This window comes from Lepisosteus oculatus, chromosome 8, assembly GCF_040954835.1.
Source record: "Lepisosteus oculatus isolate fLepOcu1 chromosome 8, fLepOcu1.hap2, whole genome shotgun sequence".
NCBI lineage: Eukaryota > Metazoa > Chordata > Actinopteri > Semionotiformes > Lepisosteidae > Lepisosteus > Lepisosteus oculatus.
In genome coordinates this window covers 12,186,799-12,211,375 of record NC_090703.1, presented here as the reverse complement: position 1 = coordinate 12,211,375, position 24,577 = coordinate 12,186,799, and the positions used below count along the sequence as shown (strand labels likewise).

Below are 24,577 nucleotides of genomic sequence, written 5' to 3'. Positions count from 1 at the left end.
AGACATCACACGTGGCATCCAGTCTAATTATAGGAGGTCTTGTCAGTATTTAGTCATACTGTAGGATAAGTAATAGGTTTATTCCATGCTGAAAAGAGAAGAAAGAAAACAATGTTTCGGCTGTACAGCCTTCTTCAGCTGTTTACTGTAGGATTATAACCAATATCCATCATGTGTACTGTATGTCTTTGGGTCTACATCGTACCAGCATCCAAGTTAGGAAAACACAAAGGTGAGGGGCAACATGCAGGAATCTATTAAATGCAGTTTATATTTTTTACCCTTTCAGTAAGGTCTGGAATACCAAAAATAGTTCAGAAAGTAAAAACCTTTTACTACTACATCAATAAGGCATGAGTAGCTTGGAAAAATATTTAAGTCTTCTAAACCTTTAGATATTTGAGTTCTCACAAATCTAAATGCTGTCTGGCTTTAGTGGAGTATTTTATGACATTACTTGGGTATTGGCTGATGTAGTTGAACTTTTAACTCCTTTTGTACTGGCTAATAAACTCGCCAGAACATCAGATCCCTCCAAACAGTTGTGAGTGGTCTTCTTCCTTGTGTCACTAAAATGCCGTGCTGTTTGAGGACTTCAGGTGCATTGGAACCAGGGTTTTCAAGGTGTAGTATTCAGAAAAAGAGAATTTTCTTCTGTCCACCAGAACTGTCAGTAGTGACACTGAGTAATCCCAGTTCTCAGTGTTAGGAAGTTATGCTAATATTTGACATCTCTCAGAAAATTCCAAGGACCGTATCCAATCCAGAACTCTCAAATTTCATTTGATCAATAGTTTTCTCACAGCAATACAGACACCCATACATTTCCATGGTTCCATGTTTGGTCCACTCAGTTATATGTGGTTATAGAGAAACCAAATCTGTTTGGGAAATCTTTAAGAAGAGCTGTGTGCCACAAACAGCAATCAGTATATGCCTTTTTTTATGTTACAAATTTAAATTCCAGCAACTCCCGTGTCACAGTAATTTACTGTGCTGAGTATAAAGAGTGTTGATCGCCTAAGCTGGTAATTTTACTCAATACAGCAGACACTGGTTGGCTTGGTGGGGTGTTGGCAACCCAAAAAGTACCATTGAGTAAAATAAACTTGCCCATACTGAATCCAACACAACAGTGGCTTAAATGCTGTATATGAACATAAACACATTGTAAACCATCATTATCAGCTACCATCCCCACTTCGTCCTTCCCTCTTGATCCACATATCTGGAAGGTCTGGTTTGCTGTTAGGCAAGATTACAGGCAGCTCCCCCTGGCTTGTCCTTCCTCTTCCGATGCCTTGGGATGAAGCCTCAAACACGGTCTCCTTCAAGGAAAGGCGCAGTGTGTCCCTCTTGCCATTGAGGTATCCTGGTTGCGATTCTGCTTGAGCCTCAGTTGTGGGCTGTGGGGTAGCAGGTCCAGGTTCAACATCACTTAAGCACGTCTCATTTGAGTCCTCCAGCCCCTCAAAAGAGCTCTGAGACTGGGATGAAAGAAGACGTCGATGGGGATGGCGTTTAAAAGGGCTACTCATTGCCCCTTCAATGGAAAGGGAGTGCCGATGGTCCATGTCTGGGGGCTGACTGCTGATGATGATATCTTCCATACTTGAGGAGGATGACAGTGAGACGTTCCAGTGCTTAATGCCTCCAGCCTGGCCCCTGCACCTCCTACACAAGAGCCTTTCCTGGACCATTTCACTGGGGGGTACTACCACTGGACGTAGGGTGTTCTCCTTGTATGGTGATGAGGTCTGCAGTGCTGGGGGAGGTGGGAAGGTTTTGAGGTGCCTGCTGGTTAATTCCTCACTGTCATCCTCTGTATTAAACTCCTCTAAGTCTTTTCTGGGGCTCAGGCTGCGGAACTGTATTTCCTCAGACAGCACAGAGGGTCTGTTGGACAGCTTACTTGTACAGGTGCTATTTTCAAAACTGTCACTGAGCTGACAGGCAAGCGGCTGCAACTCGTACTGTTCAGACTCCCTGCCTCCTCCGCCTCCCTGTCTTTGCCTTTGGCGCTGTTGACTCGGGCAGAGCTGCCCTCCTCCCTCCGCTTTTCCAAAACTCCTCCTCACCCTGGACCTTCCTCCACACCCAAAAGCCCCATTGGCAGCAGAATTGGAGGATCCTGCTGCTGCAGTAGAGAGAAGATTTCCAGACTCTGAATCTGCCTTATAGTGCCCACTTGCTGTTGTGCAAGGCCAAAAGATCTGCCCGCAGTTCTTCTGGGGCCCAAAAAAGCAGCAGAGAGATTGAAAGAAGAAGGTGGCAAATCCACAAGCCACACACTTCACAAGCAGCAAGAAGATGCCCAGTTTGCGGAATAGCAATGCTGTGGCAGGCAGCATGATGATACCCATGCAGAAGAAAGCCCCAGCACCTATGGCTGCAGGACAGCCCATTCTCTTCAGGGAGTGTGCTACCCTTCCAAGACGGTCAGGGTGTGGGGAGAGGCTATAGGAAACACAGTAGTTGGCAGCAAAGTCTACAGAAAGCCCTGCGGCTGCCGAGATGAAAAGAGCTTCTAAGCCACTCAATTGCCATTCAAGGAGCACCAACAGGCCTGCTGTGACAAAAACACTCCCTCCTACTGCAGCAGATCCATAGATGCTCAGGGGAATGTTCCAGGTTGTCAGGAGAAGCATGGCAAACACAAGAGCTACCGAAAACCCTGTCACAACCAGGGTCTCAGAGCTTAGACATTGCTGAAGATCATAGAGGGCTAACTGGCTCACAAACCAACCATTGCGCAGGCCTGGCGGAGCCCCAGAAATTTCTCTGTGGAACCAGGCCTCAATTTGCTGATAGAAATGAGCAGATTGACTGTAATTATAACTATGGAGGTGAGTGGTCGTGAACTCGAGAATCAGGGCTGTAATTCGTCCCTCTGAGTCAAACCGTGGCCCTCCAGTGTCAAAGAGGAAGCCCTCTGCTTCCTTCTCAGCTGCCATCATACCGAGGCAGTGTTCAAAAACACCTGGAAGGTAAGGGAAAAGAATATCATTGCAGCAAAGACTATAGGCACCCTCGCTTTCAGAGCACTGTCTAATTGACACCCATCGTAAGAGCCGCTCCACAAAACACACGCTGTCTCCCTGCTTCTCCTCTTCAGAGGATGATGAAATAGGCAGATAAAAGCTCTGATTTTGTATTCTTGGACAAAGGTCTCTCAGCCATGATTGAGCGTCTGGGCTGCTCATGTTAAATTCTGGGTCCAGTACTAATGAACCATTGCTTTTGGGGTCCAAGTGATCTCCATTATCTGTGGGGAGCACCCCCCAAACAAGAGTTATTGTCATAGGTTTCTCCTCCCCACTCTTCAAACGCTCAAACATGAATTGATGGCTGTACTCTGCATCGTATCGCTCAAAGGGGTGACTAGAGCGGAACAGCTGGGCTGCCTTGCTCTCTAAAGTTGGGAGTTTCATGCCGGGGTCGACGCAGGTTATGTAGGTGCCTCCTGCTGCCAGTACAGCAAACCAGCAGACCCAGATGTAACGGAACTTGACCACTCCACATGGCAGGATCTTTATGAAGAGTAAATCAGAGGTGTCAGTCAGTCCACGTCTTAACCCCCTTAGCTTCTGTCCTAGTGAGAAAAGGCAACGTTTTCGTGAACTTGTATCCCAGAATCCACCTGGGCTTAGGGCACAACAGGTTTTTCCAGCCGGAGCTTCAACAGCAGCAGCTGCAACGGCATAGCGCTCGTGCAAAATCAGGATGCAGGGCAACCAAACCAGGGAAGAGAGAGAACTGATCAGAGTAGCCGTACCAAGGTACACTGCAAAGCATCTGACTGCCGTGATGCTACTCATGTACCCTGAGTAAAATGCAGCACTGGAGGTCAAACCTGACACCAATATCAGGTATCCCGCTTCCTGAAGAGCCCGCTTCACCCTTTTCTCCAGTGATGCAGGGGGCTTCTGAGACAGCTGGAGGGACCAGAGGTCAGCAAAAATAAATGCCTGGTTGGCACAGCTGCCCAACAGGACCAATAGTGCAGCAAGGTTTAGAAAAGGGAAAAATGTCAGCCGGAAAGCAACCTTGTAAAAGAAGTAGGAGGACATAAGAGAACCCAAGATTGCCGCTAGAGACATTGCTGACAGGAACAGTGAATGAAGATAGAAAGCCATAGTGAGAAAAAGCATGACTACTGCTAGGACAGGGTACACCGAATCCCTTGCCAAATAATATTGGAAAAGCTGCTTTTTGATCCCCAAGTCCATGCCTGTGATGGTAGTGTTATCATTAGTTAGATCACGACCCTCAAGGTTATCGAGATACATATCCATCATATGATCCCCCTTCTCCACAGGCAGAAACAAGAGACTGTACTTCAGTGAAGGCACCTTATATCCTATAGTCTGAGGTCCGAGGAAATCCTTATCTACCAAGTAATGCAATATTTGATAGATGGCACTAGAGTGCTTGCACTGGGATGGCACAGTGGAACATTGGCCTAGCTTTCCCTTCTCTGCACAGGCTGGGGCCAGGCTTCCATCATGGTAGTAAGGGGCACACTGGCGGAGTAGTTGTAGACTTTCGGAAACCTGAGCTGCACTCAGACCAAGGCAAGAGGTGGCATTGCTCAAAACAGCTAGGTAGTTCCCCAGGGACCAGCTCGGGCAGCATTCCCGCATTCCTGTGTCTCCTTCCCCATCTTCCCCACCACGGTGCTTACAGAGGTCTTGGAAGAGGGCATGGGAGCGAATCTGCAACACAGGGAGAGAAGAGCTTCAGCTGGTCAGAAAACTGCCATGCTTGTCTGCGCTCTATTGGTAACCCTGGAGGTACACATTGAAAACTGTAATGTATAAATGTTAATGTATATGTACATAAGCATTCATTTTTTAGAATGTATAAAATCAAGACAGATTTAGCTGTGCCCAAGTGTGTTACTTTTGTACTTAGTACACAAAGAAATGACAGCTATGCTTAAATGTACTGTTTGCAAAGGTTTATTGCCCTTTTCAAAAGAAAATTTAATGATGGAAGTATACAATCACCTCTCAGGTAGAAGATTTCAGATGCAGTTTAGAGTCTGATATACCTTGAGAAAAGCTGTAGCAGCCATGCAGATGATTGCCCAGTAAAATGTTATACAGATTAATAAATAATGTTGATTCTGTGAAAAGCTGACAGCTGTATTTTTTATACATTTATACAAATGTACACAGATGTGACTCTCTCTTTCAATTTATGTCTCTATGCTTCTTGCTTGTTCCTTGTGATATATTTCTCATAATAAAATAGGTCTTTTTTCTTGATCTTTTACTAAGTTGCAGAAAAAAGAAATTGTGATACTTCAAATGCTTTGTGAAAAAAATATCTGAATAGAAGCAAAATGAGGCCCCCATGTGTGTGAATATCAAGCTCTTTATAAAAGGTGGGCTGTCTGTTGGAAGAATAAACAGATGTGCTTTTAGAATGAAGAGATTTCCTGAGCACGTTTCGGCCTAGTGGAGCTGAGCTAGATTAGACTGCAGCGATATTAACAGTGTTGGCAGCTTGACTACAGCCGGAGTAAGCTTTTCACACCGCTGTCTCTATGAGTATTTTATTATGCAGATTAGTTTTTAATTTGGCACCTTTTACAGACATAAACAAAATGTAGCCAATTTGCCTTAGAACCAAATCAGTAACAGAAAGAACTGAAACACACAATTAGTAAATTTCAAGTGATATGCAGCATAATCTGGCAGACAGTTACGTTGCAAGATACAGCATGATGGAATTATGTGTAATAAACAATACTAATAAATGGCTTCATCCCATGTCCTCTCAATGGGAATTTATGGTCTCAATATTGAAGTTAAATTTGGTATGAGGCTTTCACTGTTCAGACTGGCTTTCCGTTACTTACTTACATGCTTACTGCACAGCTCATAATCTGTTACAGTACAACAGTTACAGTATCAACCAATTTAAAAAGAAATAAGAGGTGTGAATACCACTCTGGGCCTCTGCAGTCTGGCCTCCCTCAATTTCTCCTTTGATTTAATTGGTGAAGTAATTTCTCTCACTGCCCCAGTTGATCTACTGGGTTCCGAAATTTATCCAGGTGGCTACTGCACTTCAGTTATGGACCACTGTAAGTGCATTCTCCTTTCTGTATAAAGCACTTGGCCTCAGTAACTCATATTGCTGTTCTGAAGGGAAAGCGCAGATGGACTCACCCTTGCCTGTTCCATCTCACACATGGAGTGTATGGCTTGCAAACTCCAGAGGCTGGCTGAGTTCCCTGAGCGAAACACCAGCTGAGCATACTTCTCTCCTGTAGTACCGTGGAGAGAATGTGTTACATCAATCACCAAGCCAAGGAACATTCATTGATTAAGCTGTGTTGTTGCTTTTTGTCACATTCAAAGTGATAAATCTCAATGCATTTTCAACAGCTTTAAGGTTTTCCAGATGATGCTATTTCATCCTCTGTTGCTAAAATCCTTACAATTCCTGTATGCTCACCTAAAAACTAGTATTGAGCAACTGAAAACAAGCGAAGGCACTCTGTCTCATTTAAAAAGACATTTTATGTAAGTTAAGGGAGCAACATGGTCACGTTGTGGTATGTACTACTTCTGATTGCACAAAACGGTAGGGCAGCATGGTTATTAGTGTTGTGTGTCAGCTCCTGCATCCTGGGTTTTATTGCATAGTCTAAGCTTTCTGTGTGGACCTTACATGTTTACCCAGCTTTTGTGGTTTTGCCTGCTAGGTTAATTGGTGTCTCTGCATTGTCTGTGTGTGTGTCTGTGCCCCGCTATGGATTGGTATCTCCTTCACAGTGTTTTTCTACCTTACCTGTGCTTCTCGGAGAAGCTCTGGGTTGCCATCCAGACAATCCTAATCAGGAATATGGGGCTTTTCAATAATGGATGGATTTAAAACAATACATATGCATAGTTAAGATATATATTATTTGGATAAGCCCAGTTTTACACGTAACTATGACTTCAGAGCATGTTAGAAGAAAAAAGCTTATATTCTTGATCCTCTGTAATTTTACACAGAAGATCTTTAGACTGTTTTTTTCCCTCTAGTGAAGGCTGTAATTCTAGCAATAATGTGTGCCAAATTCAAGTGCATAAATATAAATACCCGTTGTAAAAAGAGCTATTACCTCTGTTGTCATTTAAGCTTTAAACCCTTAAAGAAATGACTGTCATATAACTAAGTTCTGTTCTTTTCTCCCTGTAAAGTATTTTCATCTTTGCATGATGGATAGCATAGATTAGCAAGGGGATAGTGTCAAGAAGGCTGAATTGCCTTTCAGTCTGTGTGTCTCAGGAGGTCACTTTCCAACACTTACCTGGAGAGTCACAGAAGAAGGTGTCCTGAGTGAAATCCCAGTCCAGCATTCTCCTCTGTCGTGGGCTTGGCCAGTCACGGCTCTTCCCAGTGCCTCCTCCACCCTCCTCATCATAACTTTACAGAAGGAATATGGAAAATCACCAAAGGTAAGCTCTTATAGGCCCACAGTGAGAGCCGCACAGTGCCTGCTGAGCAAGCTACCTGTGCTGCAAGCACCACTGTTTGCATCTAGGGGTCTTGAGAGCTTTATCTTATTTAGAGACAGCATGAGCAATGCAACATTTGATTATACAATTTATTCAGTCTAGTCACATCCATCTGCTCAGAATCTCTTACTACACTGCCATGAGGTTACTTATTTTCTCTCTAGTTTTTTAAACAGTTATCATATTGTATAAAATGAAACCAATCATATCTTATAAGAGACTGCAAATTAAGGGAGATAATATCATTTAATTTTTTGGACAAAGTGAGAGTCATTGCTCTTTATGTAACCAGCTCAGTCAATTGAGAAGAAAATCTCATTCGCAGTGACAACTGAGGGAGGACCTATATAGTGTTCACAGTACAGCAGGGCTTTTACTGGAGAAATCTGGAGTGAAATTCTTTGATCAGGAGCACAACAGCTTCATTCAAACCAATGACCTTCAGGTCTAGAGGCTACAGCCCTTACCACTATTCCAGCACTTTAAACTTCATATAATTAGCACTAATTATACCATATAATGTGTAAGTGCATTGCAGGTACCTGACAAGGGCTACTGTAATGCTAGTGCTGCTTTGTGTTTGTGACAGCTCGTTACCTGATTACTCTCTGCTCTGTGAGTTGCCGAGGGGACAGGGACAATGTTTTCTCGGGCCCTGTGTTCTCCTGTAGCCTGTTCCAGGCTGACAGCCGTCTCCCGATTTCTGTCCCACGAGGCTCAAATCCCTGTGGGTCATATCAAAGCTCTTTGACACTTTTGCTGCAGCCTCTATTATATCCCAAACCAAAGCAGTACAGAAATGCTTTCTGTGCACATTTTGTAAACACAGTACAAGACTCTAACTTCTGTAACTGTTGGTGCTGAGAGATGTTTTCTGATATTCCCTGCTTTGCAACGGCACTTTACAAAACTAATGATGTGCAGACAGTTAATGACATTGTTTTTAATACTCTGGGTTGTGTTCTGTGGATTACCACCTGATCATTCAATTTTTTGTCTGAACAGACAATTTTTAATAGGTCTTTTAGATTTTTATGCTAAATAAACTGCTTCCTAACCACAAGAAAATAATATGGTTCCTCATGATAGAACGGCAGGGCTTTAAGCATTCTATGAGCATATTTCAAACCTGGGCATGTCTAGTGCAGCTATTATAAAAACATTTGTTGAAACAATGATCCATGCAATACTTGATGGACAATTATAAAGGCTATACAACATCAAAAGTCTGGAAAGCTGTTTAGAGCTTTCTATTTGTTTTCCACAAGCCATGTGTCAATTTTCCACCAATTTATTCTAATAGTTTCTGGATTATATTTAATCTTCCATCTCATATTTCTATTTTAGGCTGGCTGGCTGGTGGCTGGGTCTGTAATTGTGTTGAAACAATATATGTTTGTCAACCAGAGACAGCAAGTATGCATGTGATTACTGTTCAATAGTTGCAGTTTGAGTCCGTTTTTGGTTTCTAATGAGGTTTAATTAGGAGGGTGAGAAATGTAGCCCAGACCAAGATTGAGGATTGCTCAAATGGAGAAGAGTTCTGTCTGGTGGGCCCCAAGAACACAGCAAAGAAGAACAAGGTACTCACGGAGAGGGGGTCAGAGAAGTCTGGTAGCGGACCAGTCAAAATCCCAGCTAGGGAACACCCCAGGAAGACCACAGCACAAGTAATAAGCAGTGCCACTGGACAATCGGCAACCCACTGTGAGTAACTGTCAACCAATCAGAAAGGTCAGGATGTCTGTGAGCATGCTGTTCAATGTAGTATTTGATATGTAAAGACTAACAAATTTCAATACCACATAGTTTAATTCTTAAAATTACATTTAATCAATTCGTAATCAAATCTATACTGCAAAAATAAATAAGCATTTTATTTCCATAAAACAAGTCTAAATATGAAAAATGACAACACTGACCTTCTGGGGATTCTGTAGAGTCTTTCGTGTCTAAAATGGGAAAAAATAGTCAGGTGTACTTCATCATTAGACATTTGGCTTGCCATTCAGTAATAGGTAACAAATATAATTTGTGACTGAGAGTTCTTGGCGTTGACAAGGCAAACAGAACAACAGACCTTATATTGTCAACTAGAAACCTGTATCATGTGCCATTAAATGGAAATTGGAGATAGAAGTATGTACCTGACGGTCACCACGTGGTGCTGCATTGCTTGGTGATTGCCAGCATCATGTGATCCCTGCAGCCAATGGCAATGAATAGTGTCATGACATGAGGGCACATGGGAGGGGCTACAGCTGTCGGCGGTCTTGACGGTGGCGGAGGAGCAGTCTGGTCGGGGGCTGGCTGGGCCTGAGTGGCGCTCAGGGCAGAGGCTGCTTGTAACTGGTTGCCGATGCCCACAATAGCGGCATCTCTTGAGGAGTGGAGATTGGTGGGAGCAGCCCTGTGACACCTGGTGATAGAGCTGGGAGAGGGAGGCTGTCCTCGGGTGACCTGGGCTGCTGAGACGATCCCCATCTGTGTGGATCAAGGTCAGCCTTGGCTCCCTATCTGGGCTCTCTGGAGGGCATAGTGCCACCTCTGGTATCTCACTGCAATGCACAAGAAATTGATTCATAATTGAAGGCTAGTTTGATATACAACATTCCCTTGTTTTACACAGGAGTTTTCTCACTAGAAACCCTCGTGGTGGAGGAAAAAAAAGTGTAACGAATCCTTAGCTTCATGAAAAATGGAGGTTAGGTTCACACGCCAGCATTTGACTCGTAAATCTTAAAATTAACCCCCCATTTTTTTCTTGGATACATACACAGTAATGTACAATATACATTAATTACATCCAATGCATCTGTTTTCTAAAGTCGTCACAAAAATGAACACTTTGCAACACTATTGACTTTCTTGGTCATAACATTCAGGAGCCATGATTTGTAGTTTAAAAAAGATGAGGGCAATCATAAAATACTGTGAAAATGTAGGAGGAACAGTATTGAGTGACCAAAGCAAAAAAAAAAAACGCTTTGATGGGTTTTCAGGGAAGAAGGTGCTGGGCATGCACAAGCATAGATGCCCCGACATATTGATCAACACTCCTTTAGACTTTGTGCACGTGGGAATTCCCTGCACTTCCAGAAATTTTGGTATCAATGAATTCAACATGTTAGCAGAAACCATGTATGGCAGCGGAGACGTGCACTTGAAAAATTCATCATTTGATGGGCAGACATTATTTTTCCCAAGCATGCATCGTCCTTCTTTTAGGTTTTTGTGCACATTTGTCAAAAGTTCATTTATCTAAATGAATGAGTATACAGGACTGTAATAGAGCAGCCAGTATGGCACTGTAGAAACAGGGCTGAACCACCAGTGTGGTGTTAAGACTGTCACAGTAACACATTCCTTGCATTCTAATGAGGTAATTGGGGAATTGGCTGCACCTGAAGCTGACAGTTCTCTATAAAAGCACTCACTGATGAGACAGAGGACGTCTAACCAGACCCTCGCGGTCACTTTGGGACAGGGAGATTACACGATCTGGGGGTCAGATCCTTTGGGGAAACTCTAATAAGGTTTGAAAGTACTCCGTTTGGACGTAAAAGCAAGCTCAAGAGCAAGTTATCTTAATTAGTAGCAGCAGCCTTGATCGTTGCTGTGCCTGCCTGCTGGTAAGAAGGAAGATGGGTGAGAACGGACTGGCCTAAATGGGATCGATCGACTGAGTGAGGTTTTTTCACTGCAACTCATTTCTGACATAGAGTTGAACATGTGTTTAGGGATGACTAAAGGGTAGAGGAGGAAGTGTAACATCAGGGTGGTTTTCTCAGCTGTTTGATCTCCCATGTTAGGGTTGATTACATGTGCAGGTCCCCTTGCTACGCTACAATCAAAGGGAGGGGGTGTGACAAGGAATCATGTCAAAAGGCTGCCTCTTCTCTCTGTAGAAAAACCAGAACCAGAGTCTCTGCTACTTGGAGATAGATTGTCCTCCTTTGCAGGAATTTGTGATGGTTTGGAGTATGGAGATAATTTTGTTCTTGTCTATATATAAATTTTCAGGACAGCACAGTGTTTCCCTTCATAGTTTCTTTTCACTTGGTGTCATCACAAAGCAAATTCATGTGCTCAAATTCATGACAAATGGTGGAGAGATTTTTGCAGAACACTCGGTAAGAGGGCTCAAAGTATGACTTTGAATTAAATTAAATAAGGAATTAAATTTCCTTGACCCACTACTTTTGAAAGTACCCTGGTGAAAGGAATTGTATAGTGCCCTCTTCATCCCTGTATTTTCTGCAGAGCTTTGGAAGCAGTCTTAAAAAATAAGCTTCATATTAAAAATTATTTTCTCATAGAATTTATCATGTTTACATTCATCCATATAGAGGAAGCTGTATGATCCTGTAGCATAACCCTGAAGCACCGGGAACAAGGAGGAACTACACATTTGACAGGATGCCAGTCCGTTGTAGGGCACACATGCACACAGGCAATTTAAAGACACTTAATAACCTAGTTGACATGTCTTTGGAAGATGAGAGAAACTTCACCATCCATAGTAGAATTACACAAACTTGGGGAGAACAAGCAAACCTCCCACAGGAGATGCACCAGTTTGGAATCACACCCAAGACCCAAGACCTGTGAGGTAGTAGAGTTAACCACCTGTGCTATCCACAATGTAAACAAATAATAAAAAACAGCCAAAAGCTTGTTTGGAAGGACTTTTACTACAGGTCTTGTCTGACAGCCCTAAAATACGACTGATAACCTGGGAACATAATGAAAGCATATGCTAATATTTTTCTGTTTCAACTAGAGTATAAATCACAAAAATCTCAGCATAGTCATGCATAAAGGAAAAGTAAATAAATAAGAGTCCAGATTCCAGTATGCGCCCTAGAGTAGAGATCACTGGTTCAAATCCAGACTGGTCGTTTCTCGACCGACCACCAGTTGAGAAACTGACAACTGACACTTGACAACAGAACAGCTGACAATTATGCAGGCCATGAGCTGAATGGGGGAGAAGCCAGTGGTGGTGGGATTATTTGCTCTGTGCACACTAATGACTCCAATACCAAGCTGGAGAACATGTGGATTTGAAGTACAGTTGAAGAGAGCTGCATCAGTCTGCCCTACTGCTGAAGAGTTCTGTTGTTTATATTCTGAGTACACAGTATGTAAAGATGTGGGTGTCCTGTCAATGTTGATTTTGAAGAGGGTGTGCATGCTGTCTTCATCTTTCATGTGTTAGTTGAGGGGTTTTAGTGGTTGGTGAGTTTGGTAAAGCTGTAATGGGCTGGTGCACATTGGTAGGCTTAAAAGAGGGAAAATGTGACTGACATTTCTCTTTAAAACAACACTCAAACGTGGCAGCAAGGGAAATTATTTTAATAAGTTGAAAGAAAACAAAATTGTTCCATCTGTTTATATGTGATTAAATCAGCATTTAAGATCACTTGATTAAGGAGGAGCATTTATATGAGGGCAATGTAATGCATTAAGATGGTTATACATATTCAAATGATTTTTTGCTTCAATGAGTTTAGCCTTGATCTGTCATATTCTTTTTTGAATATAAATGCTCTGCGTATCTTTGGTACTGATTTCAGTGAAAAGGTTAAAGCTTTCATTCATTTCTTTAAAAGGAGTCAGGTTAGTGTAACGGTTCTTGGGGTCTCCACCCTTGCCGCTCCTGCCCTGCCAGCTCATCCCTCACTGCCTGGGCGTGAACCCGGGTCTCCGGTGTCACACAACAGGGAACTTGCCAGCTGAGCTAAAGGAGAGCTCCCTCAGCCCAGGCGGCTGAGATCCCTGTTATACGCAGGGGTATATTTGTTACATTAGCAAGAATGGACAGACAGAATGGCAATGTCAAATATAAGCAAAACAAATACCAGGAGGTGTTTTGGACCTTCAACTGAAACAGGTTGTTTTTGTTTGGTTTGGTTTCTTTCTTTCCAAGACTGGATTGCTGCTGTGCAGTCTGCAGTTCAGAAAGGGCTGTTTATCTGCAGTCTGCAGAGGAGAACAAGACTGCTACCGAGCACAACAGCCTGTTCCATTTGTTTCCTCGTCTCCAAGGAGACGGGACGAATAAACAATTGGACAATTCATATTAATTTCAAACACAACACTGTGTTCAAGAGCTGCATTTGCATTTACTGCATTTGGGAGGTGGAAGGGTGGTGTGAATGACTAAATAATTAATGGTCTGCTGTTCATTATAACAGGTTCTTGAAAAGGAACTGTGATTCAGTTCAAGGATTTTTGGCTTTACAACCAATAAAAGCAATGCATTAATCTCCAGAAGAAAACGTCCCTTTTATCATCAGAATACAAAGCTGAATTCGTTTTTTTTTTTAAATTGGACCAATTGGGCTTATCTGTAAATAAAAACCTCACAATGCAATCGGAAAGAAAACTAATGATAACCAAGTACTGTGTAAACCAGTTAAAATCAATATATAGCACTTGATCCCAGAGACCAAAATAGATACTCATAGTTAAAACTAACATAGTTAAAAATTGAACGTCAAACCCCAGTCTGGTATTATGTTATCCAAGAAATGTCTGACTAACAATTCCTTTGGTTCTGAAGAAATCATTACCTCAAAAGTATCTAATGCAATCTGATGACAACTGCCTTCTGTTCAAATAGAATAAAAAATCGAAATTTTAGTGGTTATGGAAATGTTAAGTAAAATCTGATACTGTACAGATGCTAACCTTACATGTTTTACGCCCCCTCTAAATTGCACATCCTCAGATGGTTTGCCACATTGTAGATTGCTGGCAGGTTGCACCACAAGCTTGCACATATCCTCAGCTGTTCACTTGTCCCTGCCTGCAAAGCAACGCATACTCTGCTGCCCAGTTAACCAGAGCCAAATCTCCATTGCTACAGCATGGTGTTCTGCAAGCTGTGCTGACAGCTTGTGCAGTCCCTTCGTGTTAATGGCAGGTGTTTGAACTGCAGCTCTGCAATGTGTTTTGTTGCTAAGGGACGTTATACTAATATTATCCATTGACTTGGCATCCTCAGAGGCATGGCCACTGCAAGTTCTAATAATACAATTTAATAATTGAATAGTCCATCTCAAACTGTATCCCATACAGTGTAATCCAGACCTCTTATCAGTCTTAGAAAATGAACAGATTCATTGGTTTAATGTGGGATTTGAATTTGGAAGCTGTTTGATACAATTCCTGAGGTATTCTAATCTACATTTTTTAACTTTTTTTCTGTGAGCCATCAAATGATTCACAGTGTTGGCTCTCGTGGGGTTTTTTATGTCCTAAATTCACAAATCTACTCCATTGATGTGTGGAACTTCGCAATCCTAATATTCAGGTGACTGCATAAAGGGTACTGACACTGACAAAAAAAAATTACAATTAACACAATAGGCACATCAAGTTTTATCTTGTATTTTGTCATAACACACAAATGCACATTATATGTGATATGTGTTGTACACATTGCTGTATGTAAGGGAACAGGATGTGTACAATTGAGGAAGCCAGTGGTGAGAAAGCCAGTAACAGTGGTGTAACCTCTACAAAGCCTCAGAATGACTTATGCCACACCACATAGTTCCCTCCTCGCTGCACAATTTCTCATAAATCAAGCTTTCTTGAATAACAAGCATAAATTAATTAAGCTATGAAATGCTGTGAATACAGATGGGTACGGAATTTGAAAGGGTTTTTAATTGCCTTTAAGGCTGTTGATTATTTTGTGCTCCTATCCTCAGCTCAGCATACCTTGCCTTACTCCCACAAAATACCAATTTTTGGGGGGTTCCAAAGGCCAGAGCACAAAGAAAATCAATCCTTAAATACTTTTCAGATGGTATTTAATAGCCGTTGTTGGTTGTATATTAAAATCCACGACAAATGGTGCAGTAAGTCTATGGCTCTCGGTGTTCATCTTTTTGCATTAACTGTTGTGCTGAACAGACAGGCTGGATGCCAGGCCTTTGTGTTTTGGAGTGAGTCACAGCGCTGAACAGAAGGCTGCACACTGGGTAGGCAAGTTTGTGCCAATGCTTAGAACATTTCTTGCATTTGCTCAGTATTCTCAGGTGTCTTCTCTTTGTGTTCTCTGGTTTACATCTAATTCTCAAGATCTACATCCTGGACCCTAAACTAGGTGCTAGAGGTCATCAGCAGACAAGAGAGCATTATTGCTTGCAATGTGGTAGCAGGACCTTCCTTTCAGCTTTACCCAGCCCAGTACAGTAAGCGTTAAAATTGAGACAGCCAGAACTAGTTTTAGAAAGCAGCAGTGATACTGAAGGTGATAAATTATCATTTGTTCTAAAACATTAAATGAGATTAAATGCACAGGATCTATCTGAGCTATTGCTTCAAGTCACACGTGCACTGCATTAAAGCACAAGCAGAATAATGAAACACTGAGTCAAACCACTGCAGTGTTCATTGCTAAGACCTATTCTAGACTTCTCTTTAATTACATCATTCAAGAAACCACTGCGTGTGCTGTCATGTAACTGAACTACAGTATGCAGCTTCTTGATGTTCAATTAGAATTAATGGTGCTGTGACAAGAATACGAATTAATAGACTAATTGGCGCAGGTGGGAAAATAAAGCTTTCTATATTTATGTTTGTGTTTATTGAGATGGGTATAGGAAGTGATCCTCCTCTCCTAAGTAAATATGAACAACAAAAACATATTTTTCAAGTTGTGGAAGTCAGTGTTCCCTCAGAGCAGTAAATCTAGGTTTAATGAGTTGATGCAATAACACCCACAAACAGTGGCATAAAGATCTGAATCTGTTTAGGGAATATCTTACCGTGCATTAATGTTCTGAGGGTGTTTGCTACACTGTCATTATGCTAATGGCTATAAACAATGTCAGTATACTGTACTTTATACCATTTGGTTTCTTGCTGGGTTGGGTTTTGTAGAACTGGGGACATTTTTCTCTCACCACAAATGAAACGTTGATTATTAGTCTTGTTTCAGGACTAAAATGAACAGACAGCGCCAACTGAGTTATAAGAAGAAATAGTATATATAAGCAAGATGTTTCTTTTTTCTAGAAAAACACAGCCAATCAATCCATCATGCTGCTAGTCCTGGGGTAGTGCTGGCTTTGTTTTTAGATATATATATACAGCAATAATAATAATTAATAATAATACTTTTTAAGATAGCACCTTTCATGAGGAGATCTCAAAGTGCTGTACATAAAATCTGGAAACAAAAAGGATTTGGGAAAACTAAGCATTAATTAAGTCGGATTCAAACAAATGTATTTTGAGGTATGGCATGAAACATTAGATGAGTTAGATTCCTTAATACTATGCGGAAGTTACAAAGCCTATGTGTGTAGACGCAGAAAACCCTATCACCCATGATCCGCAATCTGATCTGGGGGACAGAGAAGACCAATAACAAATATTCAAAGATTAGGACTGGATTTGTAAGTAAGGGTAAACATCATTTAAACCTAAAAAGCCAGAAGTAGGAATTTAAAGTCAATTCTAGACTGAAATAGAAGCCAGTGCTGACATTCCAGAATGGAAGACCAGGTCTTAGCTACTAGGTTCTAGCTGCTACAGTTAAAGATGATACTACAGTAGTCTCTCCAGGAACAAACAGAGAAGGGGAGAGTGCATTAATCTCTAGAAAGAGAAAGGACATTCTAGTAATGATCCAAGCAGTCCAGCAGTGAGACTCATTATGGAGAAAAGCATACTCTGTTAATTGAGCCTCAAGCAATAACAATGAGTAATAACTAAGAACTGAGCTATGCAAACCATAGCATCATTTCCTTAGTCTTGTCACAATTTTTGCAAACATTTTGCTTCAATAAATTGGCATATCAGATCTACAGCCAGCACAGAGACTGCTGCCTCATTGTCAGGTTTAGTTTATAAATAGATTGCGGTATCATCAGCATAAAGCTGGACATAAACCCGCTAATGAAAAAAAATGCTATCTCTCAAAACAATGAATTCTGAACCAGCTAAGCCCATTACCAGAGATAACCAAACATATCCACTAAATATCTTGATTGACAGTATCTTACTAACAATAAGTGAGGACTTAGTTCCAGTTACATAAATTTCAAAGGAAACCAGAATCAGAGGCCATTAGAATCTTAATCAAAGCTTTGAAAAGGACTGTTTCAGTACTGTGGAACATCTGAAATTTGAAATTAACTTTTATTGTCACTTACTACACTACACTGTATAGGCTTTGGTGTAATAACAGCAGGTTTAATGCAGGAGGTATAACTCCAATAATCAAGGACTCATTGATGATGTTAGTCACCAATGGGCAAAGATCAAAGAAATTAGAGCAAACTAAGAAAACAGGATTGCGATTTAGCAGACAAGAAGTTGATTGAATGCTCAGCAATGTAACCTCAACAACATGTGTGAATGGAACACTTGTGAATTCCGACATAGAATGAGGTGAACTATCTGAAACAGAGCTATCTGAAACCGAAACAGATAGATTGATGTCTAATAAGTATTGTAAAAAAAAGGGAAATTATTGCATTATTTTGTCAGTTTGGGGATTCTGGTAATACATATGATCAGTTTGGCTCTGGAATCCTAGAAAGCAGGTTTTAAAGATCCATGAGAAGCAGGGAGATGATACCCTGAGACTTCAGTAGCCCATCTCGAGGATTGTTTGTCCCTGTTCTCTTTTCTGCGAAGGAGACAGTTAGCTTGAACGCCAGCCCGGAGAGCTGGAAACAGCTCTGTTTAACGCTTTGAGGACAAGCATCAGCGTGCCAGCTTTTTCCTGTTGCCATAGGCTGGAGACAGTGAACATACAAGCTCCCTACAAGGCATTTCTGTATTAATCATGGTAATTTGCTGCTCTTAAGAAAACAGACAATGTGGGGGAGGATTCAAGAGAGCCTGGCAGCCTAGTCCTGAGATCCGAGCCCACGTATTGCATTTGTACAAGGCCGCCGTCTCCCTCATTACCATCACCCCATTTTAATCCAGGCTTCACCCTGGAACTACAGCACAGTACAGCAGTGGATTCAGATCTTAAAGGGATGATGGTAGCTATAAACGTGTGCTATATAAAATCATTGACAGAGCTTGTTATTTACATCTTGCAGTTTGCTTGTGTGAAAGTTCACCCCTGCTTTCTTTAAAATGTTGCATTTTAAACTCCCAATGGATCACAGTTCACCTATCCTAAATATCTGATTTGTTGTACATTTCCTACTGCTAAATAACAATATAACTTACGTAACCTGTTAAAATTATATGGGTTCCATTATTACCTTTTTTGTTTTTAAAATCAGTTTATGCACTTGATCAATACATTTATGTACAACGCCACTGTCCAGTCTTAAGGCCATGAACAGCATTGCCAGCAGAGCAGAATGTTCTCGGTGATGATAGATATTTTTTTATCAGGTCATATTACTAATGGACTGAGAAACCATAAGCTTTCTCTGACAATACCCCACTCCTCCTCTTCTATGCCACACTGTTATTCCTCGGCTGTGGTGGGAACTAGATGAGAAACATGAAATGCAGTACCTGTGCAAATACATTTGAAATGATTTATATTATCTTGGTCCAGATTTTTTCATTGAAATAAGAGTAATAAACCTGGAAGCTTTGATTGGTCCTTTGTGTAAGCCATAAAACAAGATGTTTTAAACAGTTATATATTCTAATGAGGTAAATATAAATTAGGTGTGAGCAGTTTTTAGCAATGCATTTCTGTACTTTTTCCATCTACTTTATTACTGCAGATTTTTAAAAATCTCATGAGAGGCATAGGGATCACCAGTATTGCTAAAACAATACTGAAGGTCAATAAACCCTCAGACAAGAAATGGAAACTCCTGCTTTTGCATTCCATTGTGTCCATTGTGTTGTCAAGATTGGAATGTTGTATAAGAATGGTCTCTTCATTTAGTACTTCCTTCTTCAGCACCCTCTGTTAAGACTTTATTCTCTCTCTCTACAAATGTTAAGACTTTATTCTCTCTCTCTCTACAAATGAAAAGCAGCAAAATACTCTATTACAAATATTCTAGGAAGAAAAAATATTTTCCTGAGCAACACCGAGCTTACAATAAGCGCTGCTGTTTATGGTCTATTACAGCTAACATTATTGTTGTTCTTTTCTGCTGCTCTGTGAAACATTAGCAAATACTGTATAAGACACCAGATGTCTATATCTTGGATTGGCACACAGTTGAAATTACACTGCTATGTGTTTCTAATAAAAAATTATTGAAATAATTATGGAAATTTCATGAGGCTGAAAATGTATTTAGAAACCAATGGTTTTCGCTGTACAGCTATGGTCATAAAAGCTGCTTTCAAGAAGTGTTTATTTTATGTATAAACCTAATGTTTTAGTACATGTGACTGTTTTGAACCTGTAAGAGAGAGTTAAATGCTTGGCCAGAATGCATTGATATACTGTAGAATGTAGTCAGTTTATAAAGTCATGTTTTTTATGCAATTGTATTGATCTAATTCTTACTCATTTGTCTTTTCGTTTCATTAATTCTTATTTCATGTTCATTACTTTGAAAAGAATAGATACAGGCAAAACTACTTAACTAAGTTAAAGTACCTCTTTGTAAAAGATATTTAGCCTTCCTAGCACTTGAATGGTGTTATTTCACCAAGTGTAAAGTGCATACCTCTAATTCACAGCTCACTAAAGAGTCATTGCAATGGTTTCTGCACAAGAGTGTAAGGTAAGACTATTATAACACTATTAACACTATTATAGATTTCTTTTTGAACTGAGCTGAGACATTGAAGAGTCCACCATGAACCTATTTCAAAGCTCATAGGCCTCAAAATCTGAAGGTGCTCAGTCTGCCTAGCATTTGGAATCAAATGTACTGACAAAACATTGATAGCTCTGTATGACAAATTGGTACCTACTGTGCCATACTAAAATAGTAACTTACCAAAATGCACCATTTGATCATCTGTCACAATAGTATTTTGAATTACAAACCATGAAATTACAGCTTATTTATTGTCTACATTAGTACAGACTGGTTGTGGCAGCTGAATAGATCCCTGCAATTGGATCAAAAAAGGCTACTCACCCTGTGTGTTTAGCCCTGTGCAATTACAAGTCATACAGCTTAAGCAAAAATGCCGCTTGCTGTACTCAGTGGAAGTAGCCTACATTCCCCTTGACAACTGGAAAGCAAATCAAAGTCCTCATGAGACTATAAAACTGAGAGTCAGAACAACTATTTGAGACTAGGAATGGAAGCACCAGCAGCTTATTGAACAAACTGAATTGTAAGCAGGTGGCCTAAACTGGTGTGCCAGTTCTGTAAAGCTTCATTTAAGCACACAGGAACAGTTGATATGGAGTGTAGATATGGAGATATCAAAGCACATCACAAATACTGTAGTTTGCAGCACCATTGAATTCAATATTGTAAATATCTGTGGATTGATTTCTCAATCTTATGGATTGAGAAAAGAAGATGCTGGGGTACTAGAGGTAATGGGAAAGTTGCTGTGTACCTTGTCCCAAAGGATCAAAGTTATTGCTGTGGTTGTAAAACATTAATTAAACTAGGAGGAAGTTAATTACTTCTAGAAGAGGTAGCAGCAGTGTTTCACTATGTAGAGGTTACTAGGAGACAATGCAATAAGTGTGTAATATTTTCCATGCACACATGTTGCTTGCCTAAAGCTGTTTTCTTGAAAAATTGAAAATCCTGCAGAAGAATAGAGATTCAGAAGGCCAAAATCTTCAAGCCACTTTAAAGCACATTTATCCCTATTTATTTATGGCAGTGAATGTTTAGTTTGTTTTTGATCTTCTGGTTGTGTGCATTCGCATTTTATTAATCTAAATTCACTTCTGCTCCAAACATATTTCAGAATTATATTTTACTGCCATAGAACTGTATAAAGCACTACATTCTGAATTCAATTATAAGGTGTTCAGATGTGCTTCAGATGAAAGCAATTCCTGTATGTGGCATTTTAGAAATACACATGGAATTTATTAGTCTGAATAGTTTGTTTATGCTCTTAAGCCTGAAAAAGACAAGTGACCCCTTAGCACCATCGCTGCATTTCAAATAAGCTACCCATAGGTTCCTAGAGAAGCCGTAATCTGGGCTGTACATCTTGCATAACTTTAAAACAAAAATTAACTTTACTCAGCATACAGTAGTGCATACTTTCTTTCTCCATATATTCTTATTGGGACTTGGCAAGAAAAAATGGTATCCATATTTCATGCCATAAAGCACTTATTTTTTTAACTCTGGTCAGTAATAAGGAAGGACATTCAACTTAGCAATGCTAAGTTCTGAACATATAGATTTTTCCTTTAAAGAAGCAGGATCAATTTTGCATCTATCAGAAAAGTAATGCAATTGTTACCCAAAGTGTGACATGTATTCCAAGAAGAACAACACCAACAAGATTCTTCAAGTCAGAAATGGAAACCAGGCCATTGTGGTGAGACTGTGGGCAGGAATTTGTGTCCCTCTTTTGTGATTGAAAATGTTAATGTGCAAATCAAGCTGGCAGAATCTGCATTGAGATGACAAGTGTCAGAAGACATTGGTCTCATTGCTGCTTGGCTTGGAGGAAGCATTGCCTTATAGAAGCTTCTTCAGACAAAATGAGCATAATGGGAAAGCAGCTTAGTCTCAGTTGCCATATTCTAATGTTCGAATACAGAACTGTAATAATGCACCTCCGTACAGAGGTCTAACTTTATACCGTGGTTCATATGGAGTATTCCTTAAATTATGATTCAGCACAAGATTAAAACAAAGAATAATACTTGATTTTTACATTTAGGTTTACCTGTAGGAGTGTGCTGAATGTTGTAAGATTAATAACATGAAGGTACACTTAAAATATGAATTAAAAATATGGTGTGCTGCATGTTTTTAAATATATATATATTAGATTTTTATTTGTTTTATCTACTTTGTTTTTCAGGGAAACGGGTGAGGTTTTCTTAGCAACGTAGTACATTGTATGTATTTCAGTTTAAGGCATATATTTATTATACCGCTGACTTCAACAAAGTACACTTAGACCTGCTGAAAAATAACTCAGCTGGAGAATTCACAAAGGAGCATTAGAATGTGATATGTTACCTGAGACCTTCAAATCCGTTAGCAGAAGTGACATTCTGTGTCAACTAAATGAATTGATAAACAGTAATACATTGACAACCATCACGTACAGTATACTGTATGTGATTTATGCTTTTGTTCTTCTACTACAAATAATATTCAGTTTTATGTATCCTTGCCATCGCTTTTGAATGCTAAATGAGATTTGGGGTTGTTTATTGGAGTTACCACTAACAGGTAAGCTAGGTCTTCTATTCTTATATTTACATAAATCAGGCAGCAAATTCAGCAATAATCCAGGAGAACGCGTAACACAATGACTTGGGTACATGAATAAAGGAGCTACGTGAAGCTCTGGGTGTCAGCTACACCATTTGTTTTCTTTATTCCGAACTGTTATCATGCAGGGCTGTTTTTCTGCAATGACTGAAAAGGTCGTTTCATTATTATAATAATAATTATTATTACTGTTAGGTGACCATTCACATCGAATTTTCGTATTATTTTTCTGTCGGTGTTTCATTTTTAAATAATTAAGAATATATTGATCTCCATAGGAGAGAAACTGTACGGACATTTAAATCATAGTGTTATATGTTGTTCTTTCCTAGACGTTCGCTGTTTTTGTACGCATGGTAGCGTATCTGTCGTTATTCCAAAAGCGTCTGAAAAACAGGTGATAACAGTGATATTTTTTGAAAACGTTGCTCTTAATAAAAGATTTTAAGAAAGCATAAAGTCATCCTTTATACGAAACAAAAAGGTCGGACCGAATATAATAGCAAAAAAAAACCCGCAAGGACAAAAAAAAAGTGAAAGGAAAACAAAACAGAAAAAAGTGCTTAGAAGCAAGATTCTGTTCACTGTTCAAATTAGAATTAATGTCGTTTTTAGTAACTGTCAAGTACTATATTAAAAGAGCAGTTCTTACCTTAGTGAGGTTTCCTGTTCAGGTCCCTCAGCAGGACTCGAATCCATTATTATAACATGGGCATTTTCTTCAGAAACAGAGCAAGCGTCCATAACCGTTTCCTTCCAAACACTTTCAGCAACACCCGGCAACGAAAAATAAAATTAGGCGTATTGTGTACTGAACATAAATAATTTAAGTTAAAATTTAAGGATTATGTTTTTCGGTTAAAATAACAGATTAAATTCTCGATCTTTTTAATTTTGCAAAGCCGAATACACGTCTAGCTTTCCCTTGTCTGCTATTGGGCGCATCTGCACTGGTGACTGCTGGCTTCGCAGTAGAGCCGTTTAAGTTGACCGGGTCTTCAGCGGTCGCTGTTCAACTGAGGGTGGTGCTAGCGGAGGGTTCAGATTAAGGCAGTATAGAGCAACAGTATTATTATACTTGATATTGATAACAGCATCGGTTTTGTTTATTTGAAACAAGTTATGAAATTTGAAAATTGCGAAGATTAGTGTTTTTAATTAATCTTAGTGTCATACATTGTTATACAATAGTTCGCGTGTGACGAAAGCATTGAGGCGACCTTCGTCATAATACATGGGTAAAATTTGCTTAACATGTTTTTGTCTTGAAATGAAAAACGGTTACATTAAACGAATAATTGTGTGCAACGTGAAATGTGCTACGGCCGACAGTTTCGATCAATTTACAAACTTGGTAATACAAACATGAAAGAAATAGTGGTAAAAGCAACGAATTTTCACTTTGTAACTAACGATGGGCAAACACACAGATAATCACACTGACAGCACTTATTTCATTATTCTGAGTTACTCTTGAGGTTGAAGTCTCCATGTAAGAAAAAAGTCAAATTGTATATCTCAGGGCTATATGCAGTCTGCTGTTATAATCTGATGCAAAACATATTTTTATTATAGGGATTTGCTTATGTGAGCACTGGGTTTTGGATAGGGGTAGCATGTCACTTAGATTAATCTGATATTGGGGAAAATAAGATTATGGAAAAAAAGTACGAAATGAATTAGGATTTTACATTAGGCGTTATT

The 24,577-nt window shown here is 40.1% G+C and overlaps 1 protein-coding gene across 1 annotated transcript; it reads right to left on the bottom strand.

The window, feature by feature from the left end:
* Positions 1-61: 61 nt before the first annotated feature.
* Positions 62-23,996, bottom strand: disp2 (dispatched RND transporter family member 2). Its single transcript, XM_006643069.3, has 8 exons — positions 23,526-23,996; positions 9,668-10,078; positions 9,443-9,472; positions 9,112-9,235; positions 8,118-8,245; positions 7,313-7,428; positions 6,180-6,277; positions 62-4,715 (listed from the first exon to the last, which is right to left on the bottom strand). The coding sequence occupies exons 1-8, from the start codon at positions 23,615-23,617 to the stop codon at positions 1,185-1,187; spliced, it is 4,530 nt and encodes a 1,509-aa protein (XP_006643132.3). The 5' UTR covers positions 23,618-23,996; the 3' UTR covers positions 62-1,184.
* Between the last annotated feature and the right edge of the window lie 581 nt (positions 23,997-24,577).

What these genes read in the sequence shown, in the direction of transcription:
- disp2 (XM_006643069.3), bottom strand. Translation starts at nt 23,617, where the DNA reads ATGGACGCTTGCTCTGTTTCTGAAGAAAATGCCCATGTTATAATAATG. An exon ending in CTCTACAGAATCCCCAGAAG is followed by an intron (nt 9,236 to 9,442) that starts GTCAGTGTTGTC and finishes ATTGGTTGACAG; the next exon opens with TTACTCACAGTGGGTTGCCG. An exon ending in CTTCTTCTGTGACTCTCCAG is followed by an intron (nt 6,278 to 7,312) that starts GTAAGTGTTGGA and finishes ACGGTACTACAG; the next exon opens with GAGAGAAGTATGCTCAGCTG.